Source organism: Prionailurus viverrinus, chromosome B2 (assembly GCF_022837055.1).
Source record: "Prionailurus viverrinus isolate Anna chromosome B2, UM_Priviv_1.0, whole genome shotgun sequence".
Lineage (NCBI taxonomy): Eukaryota > Metazoa > Chordata > Mammalia > Carnivora > Felidae > Prionailurus > Prionailurus viverrinus.
In genome coordinates this window covers 130265529-130293063 of record NC_062565.1, presented here as the reverse complement: position 1 = coordinate 130293063, position 27535 = coordinate 130265529, and the positions used below count along the sequence as shown (strand labels likewise).

General features: G+C 43.6%; 2 protein-coding genes, 1 long non-coding RNA gene and 1 other non-coding gene across 8 annotated transcripts in view; 2 read left to right on the top strand and 2 right to left on the bottom strand.

Moving 5' to 3' along the window:
- The first annotated feature begins 3789 nt into the window (after positions 1-3789).
- LOC125166904 (U6 spliceosomal RNA) lies at positions 3790-3898 on the top strand. The gene has a single exon (XR_007152609.1). It is a non-coding gene; the product is annotated as a U6 spliceosomal RNA (small nuclear RNA).
- An 8733-nt stretch (positions 3899-12631) lies between these two features.
- LOC125165445 (uncharacterized) lies at positions 12632-19045 on the bottom strand. Its single transcript, XR_007152107.1, has 2 exons — positions 18914-19045; positions 12632-13509 (listed from the first exon to the last, which is right to left on the bottom strand). It is a non-coding gene; the product is annotated as an uncharacterized LOC125165445 (long non-coding RNA).
- On the top strand, positions 13225-20601 carry PLAGL1 (PLAG1 like zinc finger 1). 5 transcript variants are annotated; one of them, XM_047858365.1, is made up of 3 exons: positions 13225-13356; positions 16919-17039; positions 18441-20601. In XM_047858365.1, exon 3 carries the CDS (start codon positions 18445-18447, stop codon positions 19684-19686), a length of 1242 nt encoding a protein of 413 aa, XP_047714321.1. In that variant the 5' UTR covers positions 13225-13356; positions 16919-17039; positions 18441-18444; the 3' UTR covers positions 19687-20601. The 5 variants fall into 5 exon arrangements, with proteins under 5 accessions (XP_047714321.1, XP_047714320.1, XP_047714319.1 ...); XM_047858364.1 differs by having other exon boundaries at positions 16919-17046; XM_047858367.1 differs by lacking the exon at positions 13225-13356 and adding an exon at positions 13555-13691 and having other exon boundaries at positions 16919-17046.
- A 2398-nt stretch (positions 20602-22999) lies between these two features.
- ZC2HC1B (zinc finger C2HC-type containing 1B) overlaps positions 23000-27535 on the bottom strand; it is a 41911-nt gene continuing 37375 nt past the window's right edge. Inside the window, exons 7-8 of the mRNA XM_047857882.1 lie at positions 23668-23752; positions 23000-23194 (exon numbers count right to left, since the gene is read on the bottom strand). Coding sequence (XP_047713838.1) covers positions 23682-23752 — 71 coding nt within the window. The 3' untranslated portion in view covers positions 23000-23194; positions 23668-23681. The remainder of the gene's footprint in view (positions 23195-23667; positions 23753-27535) is intronic.

Genomic DNA, 27535 nt, shown 5'->3' with positions numbered 1-27535 from the left:
TACAATTCAGGGAATCAGATGATGCAGTCAGCAACTTTTCATATCCTCTACTGTCCCCCATCCACGGACTGCGGTAATACATACAAATCTGGAGTTTTCTGCGGGGCGCCTTGTCAGCTCAAAAGTTTTAAAGGTACCTTGCCCTAACTTGTGTACCTAAGAAAAGTCCTCTTTGTGGAACATGTTAACTGATTAGCTTGAGGACGATGCTGGTCACGTACCAGTGGCACCAGGGGATCCAGTCACAGATTCCAAGGCTTTACTTGGAAACGCTGTAGTAAAATGCTGAAGTCCGCTGCTCATGCAGACAGTGTAACTAGGAAGGATGGCGAGGTGTGAGTAGGAAGAACACTCAGCTTAGCTCAGACCATCTGGGTTTGGCCTCTGGTCATCCTCGTCATTATTGTCAATAATGGTATTGAGGGAAGCTAACACTTCTGGGACACTCACTCTGTGCTAGGCACTCTGCTTAGTACAGAACATTACTTGCAGTATCTTGTCAGGGCCTATGGACAAACAGTGTAAGTCTCTAAACCTCAGTTTCTTCATCTATTGGATGGGTATAAAGGTGCCCTTCTATCTAGCAGGGCTGACAGAGGGCTTTAGGAGTTTGACCTAGAATATCGTTCTGCTAGGTAGTATTTTGGTTCCCTTTGAAATATAATCTGACTGAATGCTATTTTGACTTATTGGCCAAGACATTGAAATTCATCCCAACATGGCCAATATATCTACTAGGAACTGAGCAAGGCACTAACAGTTCCAGCAAAGGCGGGGAGGGGGACTCTTGCCATTGTGTCTTCTGTATACCGTGTGATTGACGTCAGAGGGCTGGGTTGGAAGTTGGGCGTGATGACCAGGAAGACCCTGGAATGTGTGGGCTCTGTGTCAGTGGTGAGTCTGTGGGCTGAAGAAGGTAGGGGGTGGCTGCCACACCAGGCAGTGCCTGTCTCAGGCTGAACTGGACAAGCCCGGACAGGACGGCCAGTACAGTCGCTAGGCAAGGGGGAAAGGAGGAACAACTTGGGACATCGCTACAGGCTACTGGGAAGGAGCAGCAAGCATGCGGCCGGGGAAATTGGGCTCATTGTGAGCAAGGTGCCTGGCCTCCAGGGGCCGGGAGCACAGAACCGCACACTGAAGCCCCTGGGATGGGCTGTGGGCTGGACCACACATGTGGATTACGAGGACAGCTACTTAGAGAGTTCACATTCCTCCCCATTGAACTGGGTATGATTGTAATGGTTTGTTAAACAAACAAAGGACCTAAAGCTGTGAATGGGGGGAGAGAAAAGACTTAAGGTGAAAAGGAGAGGCGGCCCTGCTTGCCAGTGTTCCTCTCTTCTGAAGCTTTCGCCCCCCATTTCCCCCGACATTCCTTTCTCCCTTTCAGAGAGGCCAGTGCAAGAACTGGGACAAGTTGCCTTGTCTGTCCAGAGCCCGCACCTTTTAAAATGGAAACCCGATGAAATGTGTATCATCTTAAAAAGAAAAAAGTCAACAATTGGAATCATTTTAAAGGGCCAGTGGTACATTTTTTTACATTTCAAATTAAGCATTTCTGGATGAACAGTTTGCTCTGCATTGTTTGGATCTTTTGGATGTGGTATGGAAAGGGAAAGAGAAGATTCTCACTCTGGCCTTGTGGGGTCATTCTGTCTGATAAATATAGGGCATGTGTCCTCACAGGTGGGCAGACACCCTTCTAGAAGAAGGAGGAGTGAGCTCCGGAAGAGGTGTGGCGATTTTACCTTTTTCCCTTAAGTATGAAGACAGGTCACAGTAAAGTGAGTTCTGGATGCTCATTTGTTGAAAAAGCTTAGGGGGAAAAAGACTGTGTGCTGTCATTTGTCAACTGCATTGTAAGCAGGGTGCTTTACATTTGTGTCCATTTGGGTAATCACATTTGGTCCCAGGCTCATTGTGTGTAAAAAGAGCCAGGTAGAATTTCCGAATAGTACTTTTAACTGCTGTTCCCCCAGGGTAAGGGAGTTGCCCCTGGTGGAGAGGAATAAGTGAGTACTTGTGAGGCTTTTCCTGTGTGAAGGAATCCCGCTGATGGAAACATCCTCACTTTCACCGGCCCCCAGCTCCTTCTAGGACAGCCCCTGTTGTTCCTCTGCCTGCTGCTCAGGGCACTGCCTCCTCCCTTTATCCTCACACCTGCCTTCCTGCCGGACTTTGGGCCAGGCTGCCCCTGTGCTGCTGCAGGCCTCTGCTTAGTGTTCTTCCCTCTGTCTAAAGGCCACCTCGCCCTCCTCATGTGCTCCTAGGTTCGCCTGACTGGCCAGTATCAAAATTTAGCAAGTACAGACTTTCAGAAAGAATGAACTGAAGCCATGTCTAAGTCTGCCACCCAGAGATACTTTGCTGACACCTAGGTACCTGTTTGCAGGCCTTTTTCTGTTTATTTAGAGATAGTGCTGTTTCAGGATCAAATAGTCCACCTAAGTCATGAGCATCTTTTCCAGACCTCCTGTAGCTTTTATGTTGCTCTCAAGAGATTTTTAACTCATGGATCTGGCTTCCCGTCATCAGTGTGACTAGTATGCTTTTCTTCTTTCTTTTCTCAGTGTACGCCTTTACCCTCACACACTTCCTGGGAAGGGACCAGGCTTTTCTTTTCCCTAGAATGGTAACCGTATTAGGACAATAGGCCCTGCTGCTAATTAGGTAAGTTTTGGTTCCTCTGCGCCCTCCTCTTAGAGACCCAGGAAAAGAGATCACTGGCTGTCAGCTGTAGAAGCATACCCTAAAAAGGCCTAGCGGCCTGGAGCAAAGGGTGTGTTGGGAGGGAGGAGGGGGATCTATTTTCAGCTGTCAAAAAAGAATAGTCCCCACCGCTGACTTTAATGACTAGAAAATCTTCTCCTAATCCCAGAAGCTCTCGTCTGGATTTCAGGACTGCTGTCCGCTTCTCATCCCTACCATGCTACCTGGAGTTCGTTAGTAGTCTTTGTGAAATCAGATCTGTTCTGTCTATGCTTGAGAACCATCCCTGGACCTCACACTATCTCTCTGTATACACATGCCTGTTCTGCTTGTTTGTGGACATTTGATGTTTCTTCCTAAATGTTTGAATTTAAAAATATCATGTATGTGGTGGGGAGAGGAAGGGAGTGGAAGATTTAAGTACCATGCACAGTGACCCATTCTGGGGAAGTGCTTTGGCCCTGTCTGGGGAATCCCGAGCTGTGCAAGCCCCCTTTCCCCCCGCCCTTCCCCCGCCCCCCCCCACCCCTTTACTTGCCCTGCCCCAGCTTCAGAGAGGGGCCTCTGCAGTGATGATGGATCCTGGCTCCCTGGTCATCGGTCCTTTTCCCCATGGTAGTGTGGCTTCTCTTCATCTTCTGTGGCTCTTTGAGGCTCATGTTCCTAGGCTTCTGCCTTTTCCATTGCTGCTTGGGGCTTCCTCCTAGTCCAGCTGAGACAGAGTTCGAGTGGCATTTTCTACTTACTTCTACACCTTCTCTTCCTACCTTCTTCACCCCATTCCATGTAGACTCAGAAGGGTTAGCCTTGACTGTTAAATAGGTTAGATAGATTTTCAATCTGCCAAACACAATATAACAAGGAAAGGTTCCCACCGTAAAGAACCTACTTTCTTTTAGTACACTGGGCAACCAAAGACTTGAGCTATTGGGGTCCATACAGAAGCCAGTAACCAAAGGGTGTCATTTGCTGTTAATTTGGTCTAGAAAAGTGCCTCAGCTCCTCCTTCATGTCCTAGGTCTCCTCACAAGCCTGAATGCCCATTAGGCACCAGGAGATTCAAGATGTTTGAAACCAGTGCTCACTTCGGCAGCACATATACTAAAATTGGAGTGATACAGAGAAGATTAGCATGTCTAATACTAAGGATAACATGTCCAAAACTAAATTCCTGACGCATATGTTTTGCTGGGCTTTTCTTCTGGGACTCCTCCTTCCTTTCCTTCACCACCGTCACAGTCACCTCTTTCCTCTGATGACCTCACCTAAATCCTAATCTAACCAGTCTGTTTACTGTCATTTCAACCTACCCTCTCTTCTTTCCAGGTGACTGTTATCTCTTCTGAGATGTGGCAGAAGCTAAAATGGCCTCACTACTCCTGGTCTCACCAGTCTCCAATAGATCTTTCATATCTCTGCCATTATTATTGTCACAAAGTATGATCTGATGACAAGTCCACTGCTTATAATGGGTTCCTGTTGCTCAGCCCCCTGGTATCAGCCCTGGGTTGTCCTTGCTTCTTGTGGTTTGGCTCCTCTTGGTCTTCTTGAAACTTAGATTCCTATATTTCTGCCCTTCCCGTTGTGAGTGTGAGTGGGGGAGGGGCAGAGAGAGAGGGAGAGAGACACAGAATCTTAAGCAGCTTTAGGCTCTGAGCTGTTTTTTTAGCACAGAGCCCTATGGGGGGCTCAAACTAAGGAACTCTGAGATCATGACCTGAGCCGAAGTTGGATGCTTAACTGACTGAGACACCCAGGCACCCCTTATTTTTCATTCCTGATTGCAGTTTTAAAGTTTTGTTTAAACATTAAGCTTATAACCTGTCAAGACTTTTTATATATGATGTATGATAGGAATCCAATTTCCTTATTTTTCCTATAGATAACCAGTTATTAAGTAGTCTATTCTCTCCCCAGTGATTGCAGTCCCAGCCCTGTAATATATTGTTTCCATACAAGGGTGGGTCTGTTTCTTGGCTATTCATTCTACTCTATTGGTCCACTTGTCTAATTCTGTGCCTTAGTAGGTCATCCTGCCTTAATTATGGTAGCTTAAAAAAAAAAAAAAAACAACTTCCATTTGTTGTATTTGTTATCTCCTACCTTTTTCTTCTTTGGGAGATACCGTGGTCTGTTTATATGTTGATGAGTATGATCCAGTAGGACTGGGAAGTTCTTGGCTGTTCTTGGACTTTTCTTTTTCCATATAAAATTTAAAATGGTAAGAGTTCTAACAAAGAATCCTGTTGAATTTTTATTAGCACTTCTTCGAATTAATAATATGGAAAGAACTGATGTTACAATAATTCTATCTATATTTCCCTATTCATGAACATGGTATATTTCTCTATTTATTTAGCTCTTCTGTAATGTCTTTCAGTATAGCTTTATAATTGCTCCATAAATATATGGTACATTTGTGATTAGATTTATTCCTAGATCTTTGTTTTGTGGCAAATGTATATGGCATTTTTAATTTTATTTTTGTTTGCTGGCATTTAGAAATAGTTCCTTTTGTATTTTGATTTTTTATAACTGAGTATTTGCCAAGCTTTCTAATTCTATTCTGTGTATGGATTCTTTGGAATCTATGTAGACAGTCATCTATAAATAATGAAGGATTTTACTCCATTCCAATTTTACACCTGTCATCTCTTTTTATAGCTTTATTATAGGTCCACTTCTAGTACAAATGTTTAACAAGGTGCAGTGTTTAATAGGTATTTATCATATAATGAAGATAATCAGCTGTTTCATTAACTTAAAAATTACCTCCTCTTTACTGTTTCTAAGTTTAACAGTGCATATTTCAACTATTTAGCCTATGAATGGTTTTACTGTTAATTAGTCTCTGGGTTATATTAGCTGGCTTATAAAAGGTTGCTTCATGGTGTTAATCACTAGTGAGCATTAGGAGGAGCAAACATGTAAAAATAGTAGGTACCCTCAAGATAAGCCACACTGGCAAACATAAAGATATCAGAGGAGTTTCTGCAGATTCTCAGATGCTCCCCTAGCAAGTTTGACTCAAATCCCTACCCCTGTCTGGCTCTTGCTACTGCCTTTTCTTTTGTTTTCTTAAAAAAATGTGTTTGTATCTGTGTATGTGTATTTCTTCTTTTAGGGATCTCTCTCCCTCTCTCAGGTATTTATAGTTGTTTTTTAAGTTTTCTTTTCCCCGTAGAGTCATCGTCTTCATCCCAGCTGCTTTTTTCTATTTATTCTGTCAGTTTTTCGTATTAGATGCTTTCTTCTGGTTTCTGGTGATCCTCAGCTGCCTGCTGATTTATGAGTGGAGCCATTAAAAAGCTGATGGAAGCTTTGTGTACTTCACTAGGGCTTGTTGTAGGTTAATGCAGGTAAACCCGGGGCCTGCCATTTGTCCTTGTAATTAACTCTTTTCTCTTGGGCCGGTCAGCTTTCCCAGAGAAGACTCCTTCAGTCTCCTACCCTGGAGGGGATGGGCCTGGTCGCCAAATAGGGCAAATATACAAACTTCCCTTCATTCCCTGTTTCCGCAGAGTGCCCCGCCCCCATGCCCTCTACCGGGAGGGGTCAGAGCGCTGCATGCTTCCCCACAGACGTTCCCACTCTTTGTGTTTGTACACCCACTCTCATCCCCACCTCCAGAGTTCCCTAGTGCCCACATTTCTGAGACTCTTAATGGGTTCTGCAGGGTCAATCAAGTTGCTTCACAGCTTTTCATGACTGGCTTAGCACTGAGCTTTCTTATGACTGCAAAGCCAGTTACTGCTGGTTTACCTGCTTTCCAGCTTCCCATATTTTGTGGTAGTTTTCTCCTTTCCTGTTATCTTAGGCTGTATTTGAAAAAATCTCACTAATACTGTTTTAGTAGCGTTTCAGGAGAGACTAGAACTACATACTTTTATTCAGTTTGCCATCTTCCACTGGATTTTTCCCAGCTATCTGTAAATAGAAAGTTAGCACCCTGTCCTTATTGACATTTTCTTCTTCTTTTTTTGTTAATGTTTATTATTTTTGAGAGAGAGACAGCGAGCAGGGGAGGGGCAGAGACACACACACACACACACACACACACACACAGAATCTGAAGCTCCGGGCTCTGAGCTGTCAGCACAGAACCCTAACGGGGGCTCGAACCCACAAACTGTGAGATCATGACCTGAGCCGAAGTCTGACACTTAACCCACTGAGCCACCCAGGAGCCCCTTATTGACATTTTCTAAGTCTAGTGCATAGATTTGATGTTCTAAAGCTGTGGTATAGTCGACCAGAGAGCTTTCTCGTTTTTTTTTTCTCTCTGAATATTAAATAAGTCACTTTGGCTTTCTTGTTTATTTTAGGCCTTGTTTCTAAGAAAATAAGAGCTGAGTCATTGAGTTAACAAAGCTAAGTCTCTCAAGGTAGCAGTTTAAAAGTCAGTAGGCAGCAAACTTGATTGTTCAGCAGGTGGCCGGTGGTGCTCCCAGAACAGAACAGAGGGGCAAGGTCAGTCAGTGGGTGCTTCCCACCAGATGAGAACAAATGGTTTCCAATGTGTTAAGGTGGAGATGTCTAATATCTAATAGGCTGTTGAATATGTAATTCTGGAAGTACACAGAAGAACTTTTTGTGGAGGTAGGTTCTCACCAAACAGATTTTGCTCTCAGTTAGCCATGGTTTTCAGTGATCTGCTTTTCTCTCCACCGCAACCTCCTGAGCCCAAGTCTGTAGGGTTTCAGCTGGACTTTCAAATCCGTTCCTCTCAGGTCCACCATCTCCCTATGCAGGAAAGGAGCTCATTCCTCTGCCTGGGAGTGACAGGGAGAAGGAAGAGTTTGCCAGGTGCCAGGTGGGCAGGGGGTGGGAGGACCATTCTAGGAAGGGGCATCGTGTGGAAAACACAGAAGCGTGACAGAACGGGGCACGCTAATGAAATAGCATGTAAATCGACCTGCAGTCCCGGTAGCCATTGGGCCACTGTGGGAGAGAGGTGCACACACAAGGGGGTGACAAGCCTGTGGATCCTCCTTATGAGTTCATTCCATGTGCTGGCAGCTCAGGTGTTAGCGGATTTTAGTGATAATATATTACAACATTAATGAAGATAAATACACATATTTTTTATATAAAAGATTTTTAGAGATGCTGACAAATGAACCCCTATAATTTTGAGGGTAGTCTTCCCTGTATTCAAAATGTAGCCCTGTCTTACGTGATAGTTGAATTTATCATCTGTAGCCATATTTGTTTTTTTTCACCTATTTGTTTTTTAATTTTTTTATTTAATCTCTTTGCCCAACATGGGGCTCAAACTCACAGCCCCAAGATCCAGAGTCACGTGCTTTACTGAGCCAGCCAGGTGCCCCTGAGGCCATATTTGAAATGAAATTTATACAAGTTGTTTACTGCTTGAATTTCAGAAGAACATTATTATAGGACCTTTTTGGGTTTGTTTTGTTTTTTTTTTTTACATTAACCTGATAACATGCAGTGATTGAGGCACAAAATATATGGCCCACAGATTAGGAAATATCAATGACTTTATGAATAAACTGAATTGATAGCACCAAGAGGGATTTCCTCTGTTTTCATCTAAGTCAGTGACCTTTAACCTGTTTGAATCTAGGACCCCTTAGAATATCTGAAGAAAGCCATGGCCCCTCCCCCCATAAGAACTCCAGCGTACATGCCTCCTAATTTTATACAGAATTTCAGAGAACTCGGAGCCACTTATAACCCCCTGCTGTAGGTTAAGAGTGAAAACCCAGCCACAGCCATGTGGTGAGGTACTTATCAAGGCCTCACATCTGTCATCCTCAACCAAGTTAGTCCTGCCCCGTGAGCACCTGTTTTGCTGATCAGACATATACTGAGCCCCAACTCTTCTGTCGTGCTTGCTCAGATACAGTACCTAACAAATTCTACAGTGCATGTGCGTAATAAGCAATTAACGACTACCCAGAGGTTCTGAGAATCTTCTTTATCTTGTTGATGTTTATGGATAGTTTTGTTCATTGAGGTTAGAAACTCACTACCAAAGTCCTTCAAAGAACTGATACTAAGAGAAGCGCACTCTCTACAGAGGGCTCTTAGAGCTCAAACAAGCAATGAAGTTCCACTTACCCTGCTCCATGATGGGCTGTTTTCATGTTTTGCGTGTATAAAAAGAAAAGAGAACTTTTATAGAAGCCCTTCTAAAACTGGTTTTAACTCATTTGTATAAAAACAATCCCAAGTTAGGGGTCTATGAGACACAGGGAAATGTTTGGAGCAGAACCTTCTTATCCACAAGGAGTGATGATGAATGGAGTCAAAAAAAGAGCTTGGAGTACCCATGTTAGAAGATTAAAAATGGAAATTCAGTTTCCTCTCAGAAATGGGTCTTGCATTGTGTCACTGGGGACAATGGAAATAGAAGCCAGAAGTCATAGTTTATTTTGAGAATGTTGTAGAACATTTGTCGTCCCCTATTAGATGCTTGTGTTACGCAGCACTGGGGACATCCTAGAACTACACTTGTGCTCTGACCTCTACTGTAGTATACCACTCGCTCTCAGGGAACACAGTCTTTCCTAGCTGTTGCCATATATATATGTTCTTATTCCAATCTGATCCTCACTCCTCCCCAAAATAATCAGCATGAACAGAATGAAGCAGATGGCACAAGCCTTCTTTGGCATAGTGGCAGATCTGTATCACTCACGCAGTATTTTTAGAATCAAGGGGATTGAAAATTATGTCCTGAGATGTTTTGGGGGAAGACTTACTATCTTTCCAGGGTGACAGGTGTTGAAATATTACCGTATTTAAGACTCAAATGCCATCTGTATTTCAGGTCACAGAATATAGACTGATTATCATCAGGACCATCCCTTTGTCAGTTCTGTTAGGATTGTTGGTGGTTTGCCAGATAATAGAAAGTTAATCACGAGTCTGTTTCAAGGATGTGGCCAGAAAGCGCATCAGGTTTCAACCAAAGATTGGAATCAGCGGCAGCCAGCCCGTACTGGTCAAGTACATGGTGATGGGGGACGCTGTATTATCCACACGGTTTATTTTTTTAAAAATAGCTAGGCTTTGATCCTCGGCCACAATGAATTTATAGTCTGTTGAGAAAGACTATTTTTATAGGAGTTTGTGATAGTATCATGAACACAGTGTAAATATTTATATTTGAAGGTCCACATTAATGAAATACACAGTTATGGTGAAAGAAACGTTAAAACCATTTGTGAATCTGAATTCATCGTTCAAAAAGACTTAAAGAATGTTAATTATAGTATAATTAATTCAGTTTGACATTTGAAGGCCAGTTAGTGTTGGGCTAGGCGTATTTAACACATGGACCTAAAAACACATCAGGGATTGTGAAGAGACACTCATGAAATGAGTTAAATGTGTATAAAAATGTTTAAGTGATGTTTGTTATTGTTTGAAAGTTCCACGTGGAACAAAGTGAGGAAATGTGTGTCACATTTAAATAAAATCTGCTGTGTCTGTAAATCCCTGATTATATACCCACTGTCTTCAAAGGCCCAAGGGAAATGTAGGTAATGATGTCCATGACTGGTGGACTTTGGAATCTAGGGAAGTGGCTGGAAAGTTGATCTGGGAAAATTTTATTTAGTGCTAAAGGGCAGTCACTTTTTGTTAAGTCTAAATGGAATAAATACTACTTTTCCTTCATATTCTTGGTCTGTTGGTAAGCCATCAGTCAAAGTTGGTATCTGTTGAGGAACAAAGAATGCCGATTTTGACTTGCCAAGGTCATAGGTCTTTCTGCGTGTGTGAGCATGTTGTGTTATCCAGACTACTGGTTCCTCCCACTGTGAATAGCGGATGGTGGGTCACACAGAGGGAGAGAACGTGAGTTTTTCTATCATGGCCGTAGCTGAGTGGCTAGAACCCTGTGCCACTTGTGCAGCTGATGGCTTCTGCTCTTAATCCCAGTGTTTCATAAACAACTTATACTTGTGTGGTATGTTTTTAGATTACTGCATATTTCAGATCCCTGTTGTTCCAGTTGGTTGTCCCCAGCAGCCCATTATATGCATCAGGTGGTATCACAAATAAGGAAACAGACTCAAGATGTAGCTGACAAGTGGACAAGCTAGAATTTGAACTGGGGAATCTTTCCACTGTATTCATAGAACAAGTGGCTGGATCTACACGAATCGCTCCCACACTTCAGGGAAACACCTGAGGGTGAATCAGCACAGTTGTGTCTGAAGGAAAGCAGAACCTTGCCTTTCTTGCTCTCAAGTGTGGAACTGAGTTGTGCCGTCTCATACAGCAGCCACTAGCCACACGGGGCTATTTACATTTCAACAAAAATTTCGGTTTCTCAGAGTCACGTTTTGAGTGTTCAGTAGCCGACATATATGAGACACTTCCGTCATCACAGAAAGTTCTCTTGGACGTATTGGTCATCTCTCAGCAAGAATGTGGAGAATGAATTTAGTGTACATGCAGGGGATTGGCGGGGGAGAGAGAGAGAGCAAATCCCTCCACCACACCGGCTCTCCTCCTGAGGGACTGGTGCTATTTTGAGTTCAGCCATCATGAGGAACAAGGAAAAGATGAATTTCAAACTTCATATTATGTTTACATTTTAATGTTTTTTGATAGCCTTGGAACACAGAAATTTCAAATGAATGAGGACATTTAATGGTGATGATAAATTCTATGCCTCTTATAGCTGGGCCAGTATTGCAGCCAGACTTTGGCTGGATGGGAAGTGGGACACATCATGAGACCTGGCAGCAAAAACTCGGCCACGCAGGATGGCATTCCTGGAAGGAATCATTTTGTCTGTGGCCACGCTCGTTGGGGATGCCTCAGAGTAGGGCCTCAGGCATGAGCTGCAGTACTGTGCGGGAACAAGGAGTTGGGGAAGAGGGGCTCAGTTCAAGTCACACTTGGTGACAGAGGAACAAGGCGTGTGCGTGCTGCCATCAGAAGGAAGTTTTGGTGCCAAGATGCTGGCTGAGAGCGCCCGCGTCCCCAGTTTTGGATCAGCGCTGAAGCTTCGGCTGAAAGCCTGCGTGTCAGCTCTGAGGGTTCCAAGCAGGCGGGGCACAGGGGGAGGGCTCTCTGCCTGGTGCTGGCTCCTGCCGAGCTCTGAGCAGTGTCTGCAAACATCCGAGCTAGCTGATGAGGGACACAAGAAGTCTGCTCTAGGTTTTGTCTGCTGGAAAAGGGGTATCTCTCTTTCTGTGTATGTGTGCTGTGAGCTGGTAGGTTTAAAGATGCTTAGACTGTTGTTGTAATAAATTTGACCTAGCTAGACTCCAGCCTTCTTACCTGAAAGTAACTGTGAAAAGGTAAGTAAAAACTTTTAACAACAAGGAGCATCTCTAAAGACTGGGCAGTAAATGAATGCATGCAGGAAACGGGCCCTTGAGGACCTGCTGTGATTGGTCACTTTGCTGCGGGTGCCCTGCTTACTTGGCAAAGCTCAGAAAAGACTGGCCTGCATACAAGCTACTCCAGTGTGTTTAATGTAAACATATAGTACTTTTTTTTTTTTTAAGTATGGCAACTGAAAGGTTAGCATCCACTTGCCTGAGAATTACTCTCTCTAGAGAAGCACAGGATTCTAGGTAGCCAGGGTTTTTTCTGCATTGTTCATGACTGCCGGAGACTCTTAAGGCTCCTTAAATGGTGGCGCATTGGTAGAAGAAGAAGAGCATGGATTTGGGTGACTTTGCCTGGGTTGGAAGGTTGGTTTGAGACAGGTTGAGGCAGCAGGCCCACCTTCTAGAAGTGGCCTTACTAACGAGTAGTTGGCCCTCCAGAGTGGGGCTGGGGAATGAGGAAAGGTCCCCAGAAACAAAAGGGGAAGAGATCAGTAGAACAGTTTACAAGAGGATGCTACCCACACCTCTGACTGCAGCCTGAGCCATCATTTTTGTTTCCGTGGGAATATTCTGTCTCCCCTCCAAAGGCACATGAGTGAACTAAACTGGTTTTATTCACATTTTGTTTACATCACGCTGTTGAGATCTTCAGCATGGCAACCTTATAAACAAATTAACTTGGATGTATACAAATTATTTCATCTCCTCCCCTGGAAGTTTAAACAGGTGTGATAAACAACGTATGTTATGCTAACCATGGGTGAAGACAGCCCAAGGTTTGAATAAGCAGAGATGACTTTTATTTCTGTACCGATAAAACACTCTAACACATGGGGGAGATTTTTGGTTTTTTTTCCTTTGAATTGGTTGGCTGAGCCTCACACTGACCTGAAGTCATGATCTGAAGTAGGTAACGCACACCTTAGTCGATGGAAAGAGCTGTCTCAAAAGGAAAGTGTGCTTCACCTACCATCAGAACACTGTGTGCTTGCCTCCTCGCCACTTGGGAGGATTTATGTGCAGAAGGACCTCCCGAAGTACATGAGGGGAGGACACAGACTCGGGTGCTGCATTGGAGCCATTGAAAGTAATATGTGGATTCTGGGTAGTCGATGCTGAGCTGGGAGGAGAGGAAGAGCACTCTTGTCCAATACAAGCTAATACAAGAACACTGTTGTTCTCTCCGCAGCCAGTCTGGCGATCCAGAAGATGCCCCAGCTCTGGTGATGCTCCTGGAACCTCATCTGTGCCTCCGACATTCTCCCAGCCTGAGACTGCATCTATAAATTGGGATGTGGGAAAGCAGGAAGCAAAGCTCATGGTAACTGAGAGGCCCATGTCTGGGTAGAACCAGGCCCAGGACCACGACGCTGCCTCTCCCCTGGTCTGGAGTTCAGGCTGCCGTGGCTCTGCTCATGTGCTCAGCACCATCCTTCCATTTGTGCTTAAATGGCACAGCATTTGGTCAGCGCATCTGAAAAGGAAGGTGTGAGAAGTAAAGCCCATGGCCACCTATCCCTGCCAATTATGTGGCAAGACGTTCCTCACCCTGGAGAAGTTCACTATCCACAATTATTCCCACTCCAGGGAGCGACCTTACAAGTGCTTGCAGCCAGACTGTGGCAAAGCCTTCATTTCCAGATATAAATTAATGAGGTGAGAGGCTCTAGAAAAGGTATGTACTTTGACACATACCTTTAAGTGGCTTTGCTAGCCCTCTGACCAGAGACCACAAGGGAAAATGGATGCAGAATGTGGATGCACATTAGCCTTGCACACTGCAGGGTTTAATGCGGTTTTCTATGACAGTTTTGCATGTAGTGTCAGTTCGTTCATTCAGCGAGTATTTCCTGTGGTCCTACAATATGCCAGGCATAAAAACACAAAGATGAAAAGACCCGTGCTGGGGAGATAGTCATGCAAACACAATTAAAATGCAGTGCAGGTGCTTGGACAGAGGTGTGCAGGTGGAGGAAGCTGTTCTCCGCTGCTTGATGAGGAGCGTCGGTAGGGCTTCTCAGAAAGACACAGCCATACGCTGGACCAGGAGGCGGACAGAGATGAGGTTCTGGGGAAGCCCGAAGCCTTGGCCTTAAGGCGCACAAGTCTAAAGGGTAGTAGTGGAGGAGGAACAGGTGAGGCTCAAAGTGGAGGCAAAAAAGGAAAGCAGCTCGTAACTGGCCTTAGCCTCTGTCCTGAAGGGTCTGTTTATTGTAATGAGTCTGGGCAGTGGAAAAGGTGGTTTTGATCAGGGTGTTAGAGGACTCTGGTAGTAATTCGGAGGTGAGAGAAGAGGCAAGTAGACTGAGCGGGGAGGTGTGAAGTAATAGTCCAGTATGAAATACGGAGCGTGTGTTCGCATCCTGACAGTAAGGATGGAGGGGAGGGAACATCTCCCAAGTGCCAGCTTTCGGAGCAGTTTCTCAACTTGCGAGGAGTTTGTCCAACCTCCCAAGTGGAATTCTGTTGGGAATACAGGTATTGAGTATGTGCATTTAATCAGATTTTCAAAGGCATCCATGATACACCAAAGGATAAAAACCGTTATTTAAAAAAAAAAGTATTAGTTTGAATTATTTTTTGAATGCCTATTAGGTCCTCACTTCTGCAAGGGAAATGAATATACAAGTTGAAGCTTCTCCCTCTAAAGGATTTTCACATCCTAGAAAAGATAAAATACACACGCACACACACACACACACACACAAGTTGCTAAATTGCACAGTAGTCTTGAAAACTGTTGAGAACAAAGGCCACGTGTGCTATGGATGTGGTCCACACGCAGAATCTGTGCTGTTGTGTGCACCTTTTGACACCTGGTTAAGGGAAACTTATTTGCCTTTCATCTCCATGAAATGAACATTAGAGCTTCAACTTTTAGACTACTCACCTATAAATGCACAGGCGAGAGTCGAAATTTGGCAAGAGAGGATGTCCATATGAGTGGCATTAACATGGACCACATTATTATTACATCTTGGAGTGCCCTTGAAGAGAGGCACCTGAAAGTTTTAAAAAGATCTACATTATGCTCCTGGCCCCTCAGTATACCACTGTCATAATGTAATAGAATCGGGTTTAAAATAAGCCGATAAACGCTTAGGTATTTTAAAACTCAAATGGGTTCTGTACACAGGCCAGTCTTTAGTTGCCAGAAATATATAAGTACCGAGTGCCTATTGTGTGCATCAATTTTGTTGCAAAGCCCTCCTGTTTTGCAACAAGCTTCTTATGTGTGCACAGTGATTGTTCTTACCCAAACACTGAAAGCAGCATTTGCTGCAGTTAAAACCCACAGTGATGATATTAGGCTGTGAATAAAGATCAAAACACATACAGGAGGTAAATATTTGAAAAAGACTGGAGCTAACAGATTATTGGAATGACAGGAATTAGGTGGGATTACTGTGGTAAACCTCGCTGAGGAAGTCGCCTTAAGCAATATTTGGGAGGTGGTCGTTTCAAGCAAGGGAAACAGCTTGCTGGGCGAAGGGGGCAAAGTGCGGCCAAAACGGGAAGCAACGGGCTTTATGCAAGAACCGCTCGCCCTGCACGGCCCCCGCACCTCACACCTCTCTGGCCTGAAGGAGAGTAAAGAGTGGCAAGATGAGGGGACGCTTTAGGTTTTGTGGTTTTCGTTTTTACGGTGGGGGTAGCATTCCATCCCATTTCCCACAGCTTCAACATAAGCTCTGTTTTAGAAGCAGAGGTTGGAGAAAAGAACTTGCTTAAGTAGAAAAGAGAACGTGGGCCCCAGTACAGCAAACGGGGGACGCAGGTGGAAACAGCAGAAGGCAAGAAGAAAAGAGGATTCGGCAAGGCTGGTCAGAATTCCTGGTGGGAAGTCTTACTGTAAGCAGTTACACTTGGTGCTGCCTGTAGCACAGACTGAAACTGATGGTGTCGTGGACTGTGAGGCAAGACGAGAAGTTGAGGGAAGGAAACCACTTGAAGTAATTTCGGCTATAAGATGATTGTGTTCTAGATTGGGACTATTGCATGAGTGAGTAAGGGATCAATTAAAAGGGGAAGGGCTGGATACCAGTCAAAGGAAAGAGTCAAAAAATTCGGAGGAATGGCAGCTGGTAAAATGTGAAAAGTGGGATTGTTGCTCAAGTAGGGTTTTGTTAACCTGTGCCTTTCTCACAGGTAGTCAGGAGTAGGACAGTCCAGAGTCGTTAACTTGGCACTGACCTACCCATGGGTGACAAATCTAATCCGATCAAAGTCCTCCACAAAGAATAAAAGGAAGAGAAGCAAGAAAGAAGAGCCAGGGCAGAGCTCAGGGGGTCCTATTCACTAGTACTAGACCACATTGAAAACTGTTTAAATGCCAAGTTTGCAAACAGTTCCCCCTCACATCTATTGCTGATGATGTATCTGTGGATATCTTGTGTAAGAATGGGGTATAAGCCTTGTATAACTTGGCTTGCAAAACCCTTTCTGCAGTCTGTTTCAATACATGCAGAACTTGGGGACACACTTCTGCATGTCCCAGGTGCCTGTCGCACTGGCTCCTGTCTCTCCACAACTGTCTGTACCATTATACGTATCCCTGTGTACGCTGAGCTCTGGTGTCCTGGAGGGAAGGGACGGAAGGAACTTCCTTTTCCTTCTATCCCCTGCACTTAGTTGGCTTTTTGTTTTTAAAGGAGAAAGGGAGGTGACCTAAGGTTTTGCTTTATTTTTAAGAAAATGACAATTAGACTCAAATCACCTTTATGTTTTTGAACTGGCTTCCCAACAGCGGCTACTATAGACCCCTTACCAATTCTAGAAAAGGATCAGGAGTGGACAATGTAGGTTAGAAGGTTGGGTGAAAGGTATGATGAGTATCCTTTTGACTTCAACATATGGTCTTTAAAGAAATTCTTTTTTTACAGAATGAGTTGTTAGAAATTCTTTTGTACCCAAAGCCACAAGTTCAATTGCATCTCAGAGGCGTGCAGCCCGTCTCCAGTTCTTCAAGATCCCACTGAGACACCCTCAGCCTGCTTCGTGAAGGTCACTGGTAATTTCATTGGCAAAATTCAAAAGGGCTTTTTCTAGAAGGACTAAGCTTCTACAACAGTTCAACGTTTTCCTTTGAGGGGCGCGCCTGGGTGGCTCAGTCGGTGGAGCATCCGACTCTTGATTTCAGCTCAGCTCATGCTCTCATGGTTTGTGAGTTCAAGCCTGCGTGGAGCTTGCTTGGGATTCTCTCTCTCTGCTCACGCTCTCTCTCTCTCTGCTCACGCTTTCTCTCAAAATAAAAAAATGTTAAAAAAAAAAAAAAGTTTTCCTTTGAGCTTCAGGGACAAGCCATAGTCCTGTTAGTCGGTCTGAAACCTCAAACTACCTGTATTATATTTGTAAAGCACAAATCCATTTTGGAAAACCATCACAATTCCATTTGTTGTAGTTCCACTGAGCTCCTAAAATCTAAACTCTGTTGGTTTTTTAATTTTTATTATTGTTTTTTAAATATAATTTATTGTCAAGTTGGCTAACATACAGTATATACATCACGAGAATCTACCCCTAAACTCTGTTGGTTTTAAAAAACAAAACAACCTCGATGAGGAAATCCTGTTTGTCATCCTTAAAACTTCAAAAAGGTTCATTTTAATAACTGAGTGTATCCTGTGAAACGCCAGGTCCTGTATGTTACTTGTACTTCCAGAACAGCATCCTTAATTGCAGCTTGTGGCTTGAAGTACAACCTAGGCTGCTTCACAAATGTTGTCGTTCGAGCCTCTGGAGACAGGGGCTGCACACCTCTGAGATGACAGCTGATAGAAAATCTTAAACAGGGGGCCGAGACTTGAGCATGAGGCTCAGGCTCACAGCACAGGTGGTGGGGTGGCATTCTGGGTTTTGGGTCCAACTGAACACTCTCTGAGGTCAAGGATAGACTTTTCGTGTTATTTCTACGGCCTGAACTTTTTGCCTCAATTAATGAAACCAAGCAGGAATTGTACATAGGATAAAAACCTAAAATCTGGGAAGAGGGTGTGAAGGGGCGCATGGGTTCTGTGTAGAAGGTTAATTGGGTCACTTTTGAAAATTGAGTAATTTCCGGAGAGTATAGAACATCCATTGAACCCCTTCCTGAAAATGACATATTTTTAAATATTCGTATTTGCTTAGAAATCTTTGCCTATATGAGGAAAATAGGTTCTCAAAGAGTATTTTTTTACAGGTATGAAAATTGTATGATGCCTTTAGTGGTGCCTATTTTTTTTTTTTATCACAGAGATATATATTTGTAGAATCCGGAAAGTCATGGAAAAGTTATTTTTTTTTAACGAAAATAATTTCTTACGCCTGCACCTAGAGAAAACTATTAACATTTTAATATTTTTCCTACACCTTTGACTGTTGAAATTTCAGAATGGACTCAATTTTTTTTCCTTCTGTTCCTAGGCACATGGCTACCCATTCGCCCCAGAAATCTCACCAGTGTGCTCACTGTGAGAAGACGTTCAACCGGAAAGACCACCTAAAAAACCACCTCCAAACGCATGACCCCAACAAAATGGCCTTTGGGTGTGAGGAGTGTGGGAAGAAGTACAACACCATGCTGGGCTACAAGAGGCACCTGGCCCTCCACGCGGCCAGCAGTGGCGACCTCACCTGCGGGGTCTGCGCCCTGGAGCTAGGGAGCACCGAGGTGCTGCTGGACCACCTCAAAGCCCACGCGGAAGAAAAGCCCCCCAGCGGCACCAAGGAGAAGAAGCACCAGTGCGACCACTGTGAGAGATGCTTCTACACCCGGAAGGACGTGCGGCGCCACCTGGTGGTCCACACAGGCTGCAAGGACTTCCTGTGCCAGTTTTGTGCCCAGAGATTTGGGCGCAAAGACCACCTCACGCGACATACCAAGAAGACACACTCACAGGAGCTGATGAAAGAGAGTCTGCAGTCTGGAGACCTTCTGAGCACCTTCCACTCCATCTCTCCCCAGTTTCAGCTGAAGGCCGCCCCGCTGTCTCCCTTCCCTCTGGGGGCTCCCGCGCACGCGCAGAACGGGCTCGCCAGCGGCCTGCCCGCTGAGGTACACGGCCACGCCCACAACCCCTCGGATCCAGCCTCCCAGCCTGTACAGGCGCTGCCGGAGCCCCTGGCCCCCCTCCACCCCGTAACCTCTCCCAGCTCCCCTCCCGCGCCCCTCCAGAATCACAAGTACAACACCAGTTCTACCTCATACTCCCCACTTGCAAGCCTGCCCCTCAAAGCAGATACTAAAGGATTTTGCAATATCAATTTGCTTGAGGACTTGCCTCTGCAAGAGCCTCAGTCACCTCACAAGCTCAACCCAGGTTTCGATCCGGCTAAGGGAAGCGCTGGTAAAGTGAGCCTGCCCAAGGAGCTACCTGCAGATGCTGTGAACCTAACGATACCTGCCTCTCTGGACATCTCCCCCCTGTTGGGCTTCTGGCAGCTGCCCCCTCCTGCTACCCAAAACGCCTTTGGGAATGGCACTCTCACCCTGGGGCCTGGGGAGTCTCTGCCCCACAGGTTAAGCTGTCTGGGGCAGCAGCAACAAGATCCCTCACTAGCCATGAGCACTATGAGCCTGGGCCAGCTCCCCCTCCCCCCCATCCCCCATGTTTTCCCAGCTGGCACCGGCTCTGCTATCCTGCCTCATTTCCATCATGCATTCAGATGACTGGTTTTTAAAGCGTCCTTATTCTGGAAGATGTGTTTTAAGGAGCATGTAAGCATCAGTTATGCTACAAGGAGAGATTTGGAAAGCGGGACTAGAAATACGGCTAATTCAGTGATGACTGGCTTGAGATAAGAGAGTTCTCGAACTGCATGTATCGTGCCAATTGTCCTGAGTGTTCATGCTTTGTACCAAATTTGATAAGCAAGTATTCTTTAATGGAACTGCAAATATTGTCAGAACCGACATCCAAACGAGGGCTGCTATATATAGGTGTTTGTCAAATTGAATTTAATCGTAAGCCATGATCATAATAATGTTAACTAATTTTATGTGGCACTGCCTAGTAAAGGGAACTATGGGAAGGTTTGGCTTTCTCCAAAATGGGAGAATTTTTAAAATACAAAATAACCTTTATATTGCATATTATAACTAGGCTGTGTATTTCTTTTCAGGGATTTTTCTACCTTCAGGGTTGGATGTAGTTTAGTTACTATTGCCATAGCCAACCTGTAGTTTTACAGAAACAATTTCTTGTGGAATAATAGACGTCTCCATTTTAAAAAAGCATTTTAAATGTAGTTTGAATATTTTCCACAAGATGCTACAATGTGAGTTATCACTTCATGTATCTTAAAAGACTAAACTGGTTGTCAGTTACATCTGACAGAAAAAAAAAAAAATCACTGTGTAACCAGGTTAAGTGGTAAAATAATCCAGGCGTCAGTCAAAAGAAAGCATTTTGCTGACTTTAATATTGATTATATTTTTAACAGGAATTTAAGAAAATATTACTGGAATTTAAAAATATATATATATATTAAACAAGAATTTTCTTTGCTCTGTCTGGCTTAAAATACTACTCTGCTTAAGTATTATTTTTAATCACCAATAAATGCATTTAAATTCATCATTTAAGTCAATATTAGTTTTTTTCAAAAGGATAACATTTGCAATGTAACTATAATCTATGTCTTGAATTTGGTATCTAATGAGTTTAAGAATATAAAACCTAACCTTTTTTTTTTTTAAAGCTCCTTTGTCTTTTGTGTTTAGAGGCTTTCTATATGAAGATATATCTTACATATAATAAACTCTACAAATCCTGCAGACTTGACTGATTTTTTTTTTTTTTACAAACTACACTCGCATAACCGTCCAGATTGGGATATAAAACATTTCCAGCTCCCTAGCTGGCTCCCTCATGCCCCCTCCTGGCCATTACTCCCCCCCACAGAAACTACTATTGTGACTTCTACTCAGCATCTGTTAGAAACTACCTTTTTTGGAGTAAATTAGGATTTAAGGTGGAAGCTTAAATGCTTCAGTTAAGTTCCCACCACTGTGACTTTATTTCTAAAAATTACTGATAAAACATTTTGAATTCTGCCATAATATTATGTAATTTATTTCTGATGCGGATGTCAGAGTACTAGCTACTGAAGTGTAGTCTATCCTGGACGACCATGTTCCAGTTTTACAATGGTCCTTACCATTAATTTCTAGTACAGATTAGAAATTTGCCTATTCCTTGTTGGGATTTCTTCAGAAAGTATTAGGACCCCTTGAATCTGAAAAGCCTATTTCTGCTTTGTCTCTGATTAGGATGGGGTTGGGGGGTGGGCCGAGAAAAGGAAGCCGTGAGAACCTTTGTCCGTCAAAGAAGCCTGTTAGCTAATGTGAGAGACCCTGGCCCGTGGCCCTTAATGGTGATGCTGATGAACACAGGGCACCAAGTGACCCAGGGCTTGGCTGGAGTATGGGGAACCAACATGGTGGATCCTTAAAGTACAGTTTAAGCTGTGGGTAGGAAATGAGAAAAAGGGGTAAAGTTTCTTCAGTAGGACTCCAGTGGGAGGCCTAGCTCCATTCCTATATCCACTCTTACCTGAGAGAAGGCAACCTGCCAGAGCATGACGAGAGTACTGGCTCACCTTAGCAAAATCTCCCAAGATCCACTTACGGAACCTTCCACAGATACTTTTACATGGCTTCGTAGTCTTCAGTCCAATCCAGAACACATACTTGATACACCTGAGCACAGAACATAGCATTTGGTCCCAAAATACAGATCAAAAGAGTTCAGGTGTTGTACTTGCTATACTACGAGTGGGAGTAGCTTGGGATTCTCCTATTTAAATTTAGGAGGGGTGCCTGGGTGGCTCAATCAGCTAAGTGTCCGGCCTCGGCTCAGGTCATGATGTCATAGTTCGTGGTTTCAAGCCCCAAGTTGGGTTCTGTGCTGACGGCTCAGAGCCTGGTGCCTGCTTTGGATTCTGCGTTCTTCTCTCTGCCCTTCCCCTGCTCATGCTCTCTCTCAAAAATAAGCATTAAAAAAATAAAAATAAATCTAGGAAAGATGGGCTAATTCCTAATTTAAATTCCCTGAGTTCAAGAAAAAAACTGGGTGGTTTTGTGGGTTAAGCGTCCGACTTTGGTTTTGGCTCAGGTCATGATCTCACAGTTCGTGAGTCTGAGTCCTGCACAGGGCTCCATGCTGTCATCGAGGAACCTGCTTGGGATTCTCTCTCTCCCTCCTCTGCCCCTCCCCCACTCAAAATAAATAAAAGCTTTAATTAAAAATAATCCTTGGGGCACCTGGGTGGCTTGGTCAGTTCAGCGTCTGACTTCAGCTCAGGTCATGATCTCACGGTTCGTGTCAGCTGTGCTCACAGCTCAGAGCCTGGAGCCTGCTTCGGATTTTGTCTCTCTCTGCCTCTCCCCTACTTGCACTCTGTCTCGCTCTGTCTCCAAAAGATGAATAAAACATTAAAACAATTTTTTTAAATAAAAATTCTTACATGAAAAAGCAGGAGTACAAAAGACTTTACAAAAAGAGTGTATTCACCCAGAGGACGGCAAGGAGAAGGAAGAGTTGAGACACCACCTCCCCACAGAGCCATAGAAACCGGAGGCAAACTGAGCAGGTGACTTCTGACCTGGCCATGAGAAACAGCCTGAGGTCTCTTAAGAGCATCCTTCCCACAGGACGGGAAGGTTCTTGTATCTTGTTCCTCCACTGCAGCGTTTCCCCCGAAATTGTGTGCACTGGTGTGGGACAATTCTTCGTCGTATACAGATGGAAACTTAGGATATTTACTAAAGTTTATCAGAAGAAAATATCAAAAATGGGATTTCACATTATATAGACTGAAGCTGGATAAAAAACCGATTCTCCTAGTAAGTAAATAATGCCAGTAAATAGAACTCCAAAGACTGTTTCACCAAAAAGTTCTAACACCAAAGTAACATTTCTTTAAAGACCTATTAAATGTCCGAAAAAAACCACCAAAACTTCAACCACTTTCACGCAGGCTGATATGTTGTTTAATGATACTGTTTTGAAAATTTTAAAGGGAGTAAAGAAGAAGAAAATCTGAATCTGGTTTTTACTTGTTCTACATGACGTCTCAAGAAGAATCGTGGGCTTATGGAAGAGCTGTCCGCCTTTCCCCCCCCTTAGGTGGCATTCCTGGGTACACAGCCACGCAGGCTGATAAGGGGAGACCGTCTGAAAACAAAAAAAGGCATTTACTTTAGAACTTCATTGTTTCCACATTGAGAATGTTAAATAATATAGGCCTCATTACAGTTTTAACAACAAAAATCACAATATCAAAAAAAAAAAAAAAAGTCTCCATAGCAGTCCGATTCAGTATCAATCTCAGGGAAATGGCCTTTTTGGGGGAAATGCGTGTGGAAGAAGGGACAGGGCTGTAGCCTTCCAGGTCAAAATGAGGGCTCATTCCCCTTTCCTGTGGTTTACCAGTCAGAAGCTGAATATCATTTTCAAACTATATGTTTAACAAAAGAGTATGTTTCAAGAGCATATATTTTGTTAATCCAAGGGAGGGTTTACCCAAATTTCTCTTTGGTTTGCCTGCTATGGATTCATTCTCTTAAAGGCTCAGTAACAGGATCTTACACATTAAATGATTAGCAACACCTGGATTAGAGGTTAATTTTTTTTTTTTTCCCCCTTACCTGGCCTCTAGGAGTTAATCTTTTTTAGAAGATTTAGTAAATGCTTGTCTGAGTTTTGCTCCAGAAGCAGGGTCCACTGCTAATCCTTTGCAGACATAAACAGATTTGTTATTATGTAAAAGCAAACATTAGCAAGAAAAAAAAAAAAGGAATGATTATGAAATCCTCACATTGGATTCAGAAGTCTCTCCTTCCTTTTTGTTTTGTTCTGTTTTGTTTTGTAGCTATAGACAAATAATCAGTGTCTATCTTGGGCCAAATAATAAGGGAAACAGGGACAGTCCCAGGCACCTTCTCTATCTCTGCCCCTGGCGCTTCCCTTTCTCGCGGTTGGGCCCTCTGGGACCAGCACCTCAGGCGGGCCACCACTTATACAATCCGACTCTCCCCACTGCTGTCCTGGCTTTCGAAATGTTCCCTGAGCATATCGTGTCTTCACAGTTCTTTGCCGGCTCTCATTCCAGAAAGGGTTTGATAAGCCTTATGGAAGCATGAGATGCCTTTCCTCCCAGGGCTTATTTTCATAGCGATGGACTCATTCCACAAACAGGATTCTTTTCCTTTGTGCCCAGCAGCATTATTAGGTATCAGGGTGGAGGAGTTTGTAGATACAAGCCTGCCATACCATGGTCTGTTTTGTACTGCATGGTATGGGACAGGAGTCTCAGATAAATCTTTTTTTTGTTTTGTTCTGTAAAATGGAACAATCCCCTTCTGTCCTACAGGCCTCCTTTCCACTCCGTGTTTTATGAAGGGGGAGTTACCAAACAACCCAAGGACACCGTGAATCAAACTAATCAAAAGACATGGGAGTAGAAAGAGTTTTCAGTGTTCCTTTTACTGAAAGTCCTACAACTTTTAGGTCTTCCAAAGACGTGGCAACTGACCCTTTGATACTCGTTACATCTGCTACATAATTAAATTAGTAAGGAGGGGATGCCAGTGCAGGGAAGATGCTTACCTTCATCAAATCCGCTGGATCCAACAAAGTCGTGCAATACGATTCAGTGAATACATGACACAATATAGGTCTAGCGCCCAGAACTGTATTGACACAGTGATCGTAGTTGCTCTGTATGAAAGTCCTGGAGAAGCTTCGCTCAGCAGCACCTTCTCAGAAACTCAGTCCCTTTTACACCCAAACCCTCGAGCAAATAGCCACCGGTTGTATATTTGCTAACTAGTCCATAAACTCACTTTGCAACTGAACATCAGAATCTTCGTGTGAGTAAAAGATCTATGTGTCTTTTTCCACAACAATTTCCATACATAAGTATTACAGGTAATGATTACAATATTATCAATGCCTATCTCCTTAATGTTTTCATTTCTGACCCAGTTTTCCCAGACAAAGGTCTGGTCGGCTCTACCCCTTTCGATGAAGTGGCTTGAGCCAGTTCCTTAGGCTTTCTGTGCTTCCCTCACCTGTAAACCAGGAACAGGACAATTACGTGTGCACTGTATTACTGTGAGGTGTGAACGAGTTGATACATGACGTGCTCAGAAGACTGCTCGACGTCAGTCTGGGCCATCAGTCAGTCTGGGCCATCATCCATGAAGAAGGGAATTACTTAGCACAGCAAAAAAGTGGATACAACCTAGCTGCTCACTACCAGGAAAAGAACTAAATAAGTAATCTGTGATACAGTGCTCGAAGACAAAACTCTTTTTGCCATAGGGAAATCTTCAAAATGTGTTAGTGAAAAAAAGTGAGGATGAGTAGAGGGGCTATGATCCCAAACTTTGATAAAAGGGAAAAAAAAAGAAAGTGTAAGTAGAGGAAAATGGAAAACGGTATCGGTGTTAACAGTGGTCATGTCAGGATATGGAATTATGAGTGTCTTTTATTTTCTTCTTTTTCTCCATTTTCCAGTATTTTCTACACTAAGCATTAATTTCCTACGTGATACTTTTTAAAAAATGCTCCCTCAAAAGAATTTTCTGCAGACAAACAAAATAGCTCGAAATGAGAAATCCCAGGCCATCGTGATTGCCTAACTTATGCAGCCACCAGTGACGGAGGAGGCAACATCAGCGTCTGCGTTTATCACATCCAGTCTGGGTGCCTCACTGAGCATTTATGACCCTCCTTGCTCCAGGGCCAGCCTTCCGTTCTAACTTGATTTTCTGCTCACACCCCAACTCGTTGCTATGCTTTGGGCCATTTGTTTCCGAAGTATGTCTTCTGCATTTTCCTTTTCTTATCTTTGTTTGTTCCATCTTCAATTTTTCTCCACTGGTCAAAATCTAGCTCACCCTGAAAGCTCATCCCGAATGCCTCCGCCCCCATGAAGCTTCCTCTCTCTCAGGCTGACACGTCCTCCATAAAGCCTCCTGAGCAAACATGATTTTCTTGTATTCCCTTAGGACTTTCACTTCTAATTGTTAAATACTTGACATAATTTTTAACTGCCTCTTCTCTTAGACTTTTAAGAATCTACGGGCATAAGAAATAACCATGCATAATAATATGTTCAATGAATGAATCCTCTGAACATCCACGGCAGCTGCTGTGTCAACTTCATACATCACATGCTTTCTTGAATCAGAGATCTTCCCGCACATGCTTATCTTCTCCTAAGATTGTGACTTTTGCACACGTATCTCCCCTGACTGAATTTAGAACAAAATGCTGTACCTGGAAGGTACTACATGTTTATTTTACTCAAGAGAGGTTAAGAATGAAAGCCAGAGTTTTAGAGAGTTAACCGCCAGCTAGATGATAGACAATAATAGGATTTATGTGGAAGGCGAGTGACACCAAGTGGCCTAAACTACTGATTATCAATCTAGAAATAGCAAAGCCCAGCAACCACAATTTTTTAAAAGATTCTCCTATTCTCAAATACACTGAGACCGAGCTGAACAGAAACAACGGACAGTAAGATGCAGATCTGATTCATATCAGAGCCTCTTTATATTAGTGAAAGGCAATGTTTTTCTCTAAGCCTTAAACATTTTTAAGAATTCATCTCCCCTGAGATGAATATACTTCTTATATGTTCAGCATGCTTTCTCCCCAGAATGACTCCAAATGAAATGTTAACTAATTTAAAGGCATACCAACCGGAGACTTTATATTTAAATGTAAGCAGGTGACACTACAGGAAAAGACAAGGAATTCAATTTTTTTTTTAATGCCTATTTTGAGAGAGAGTGCCTGTGCACATGGGGTAGGGGAGAAAGAGAGGGACAGCGAGAATCCCAAGCAGTGTCCAGGCCATCAGCACAGAGCCCAACACGGGCTCCATCTCACAAGCTGCGAGATCACGACCTAAGCTGAAATGAGGAGTCAGAGGCTTAACTGACTAAGCCACCCAGGCACTCCAAGAAATTAAAATTTAAAAGCATCTTAAACCTGAAATAAAACAAAAACTACCTCTTTTTTTTTTTTTTTTAACATTTATTTATCTTTGAGAAACAGAAAGAGACAGAGCATGAGCAGGGAAGGGGCAGAGAGAGAAGGAGACACAGAATCCGAAGCAGGCTCCAGGCTCTAAGAAAGCGGTCAGCACAGAGCCTGATGCGGGGCTCGAACTCTCAAACTGTGAGATCATAACCTGAGCCGAAGTCGGACGCTCAACCGACTGAGCCACCCAGGCACACCAAAACAAAAACTACCTCTTAAAGCTAATTAACATGACAATTCTAATTCACATGCCAATAATTTAAGTGGGAAATTACAGAATCAAGATATCTACTTCTCTCCCATATATTTCATTCAAAAAAGTGTTTCTCAAATATCTCATATGTGCTCTAAACAGTTCCAACAGGTAGAGATACAGCAGAATTAAAAATAGACAAATGAGGGGCGCCTGGGTGGCGCAGTCGGTTAAGCGTCCGACTTCAGCCAGGTCACGATCTCGCG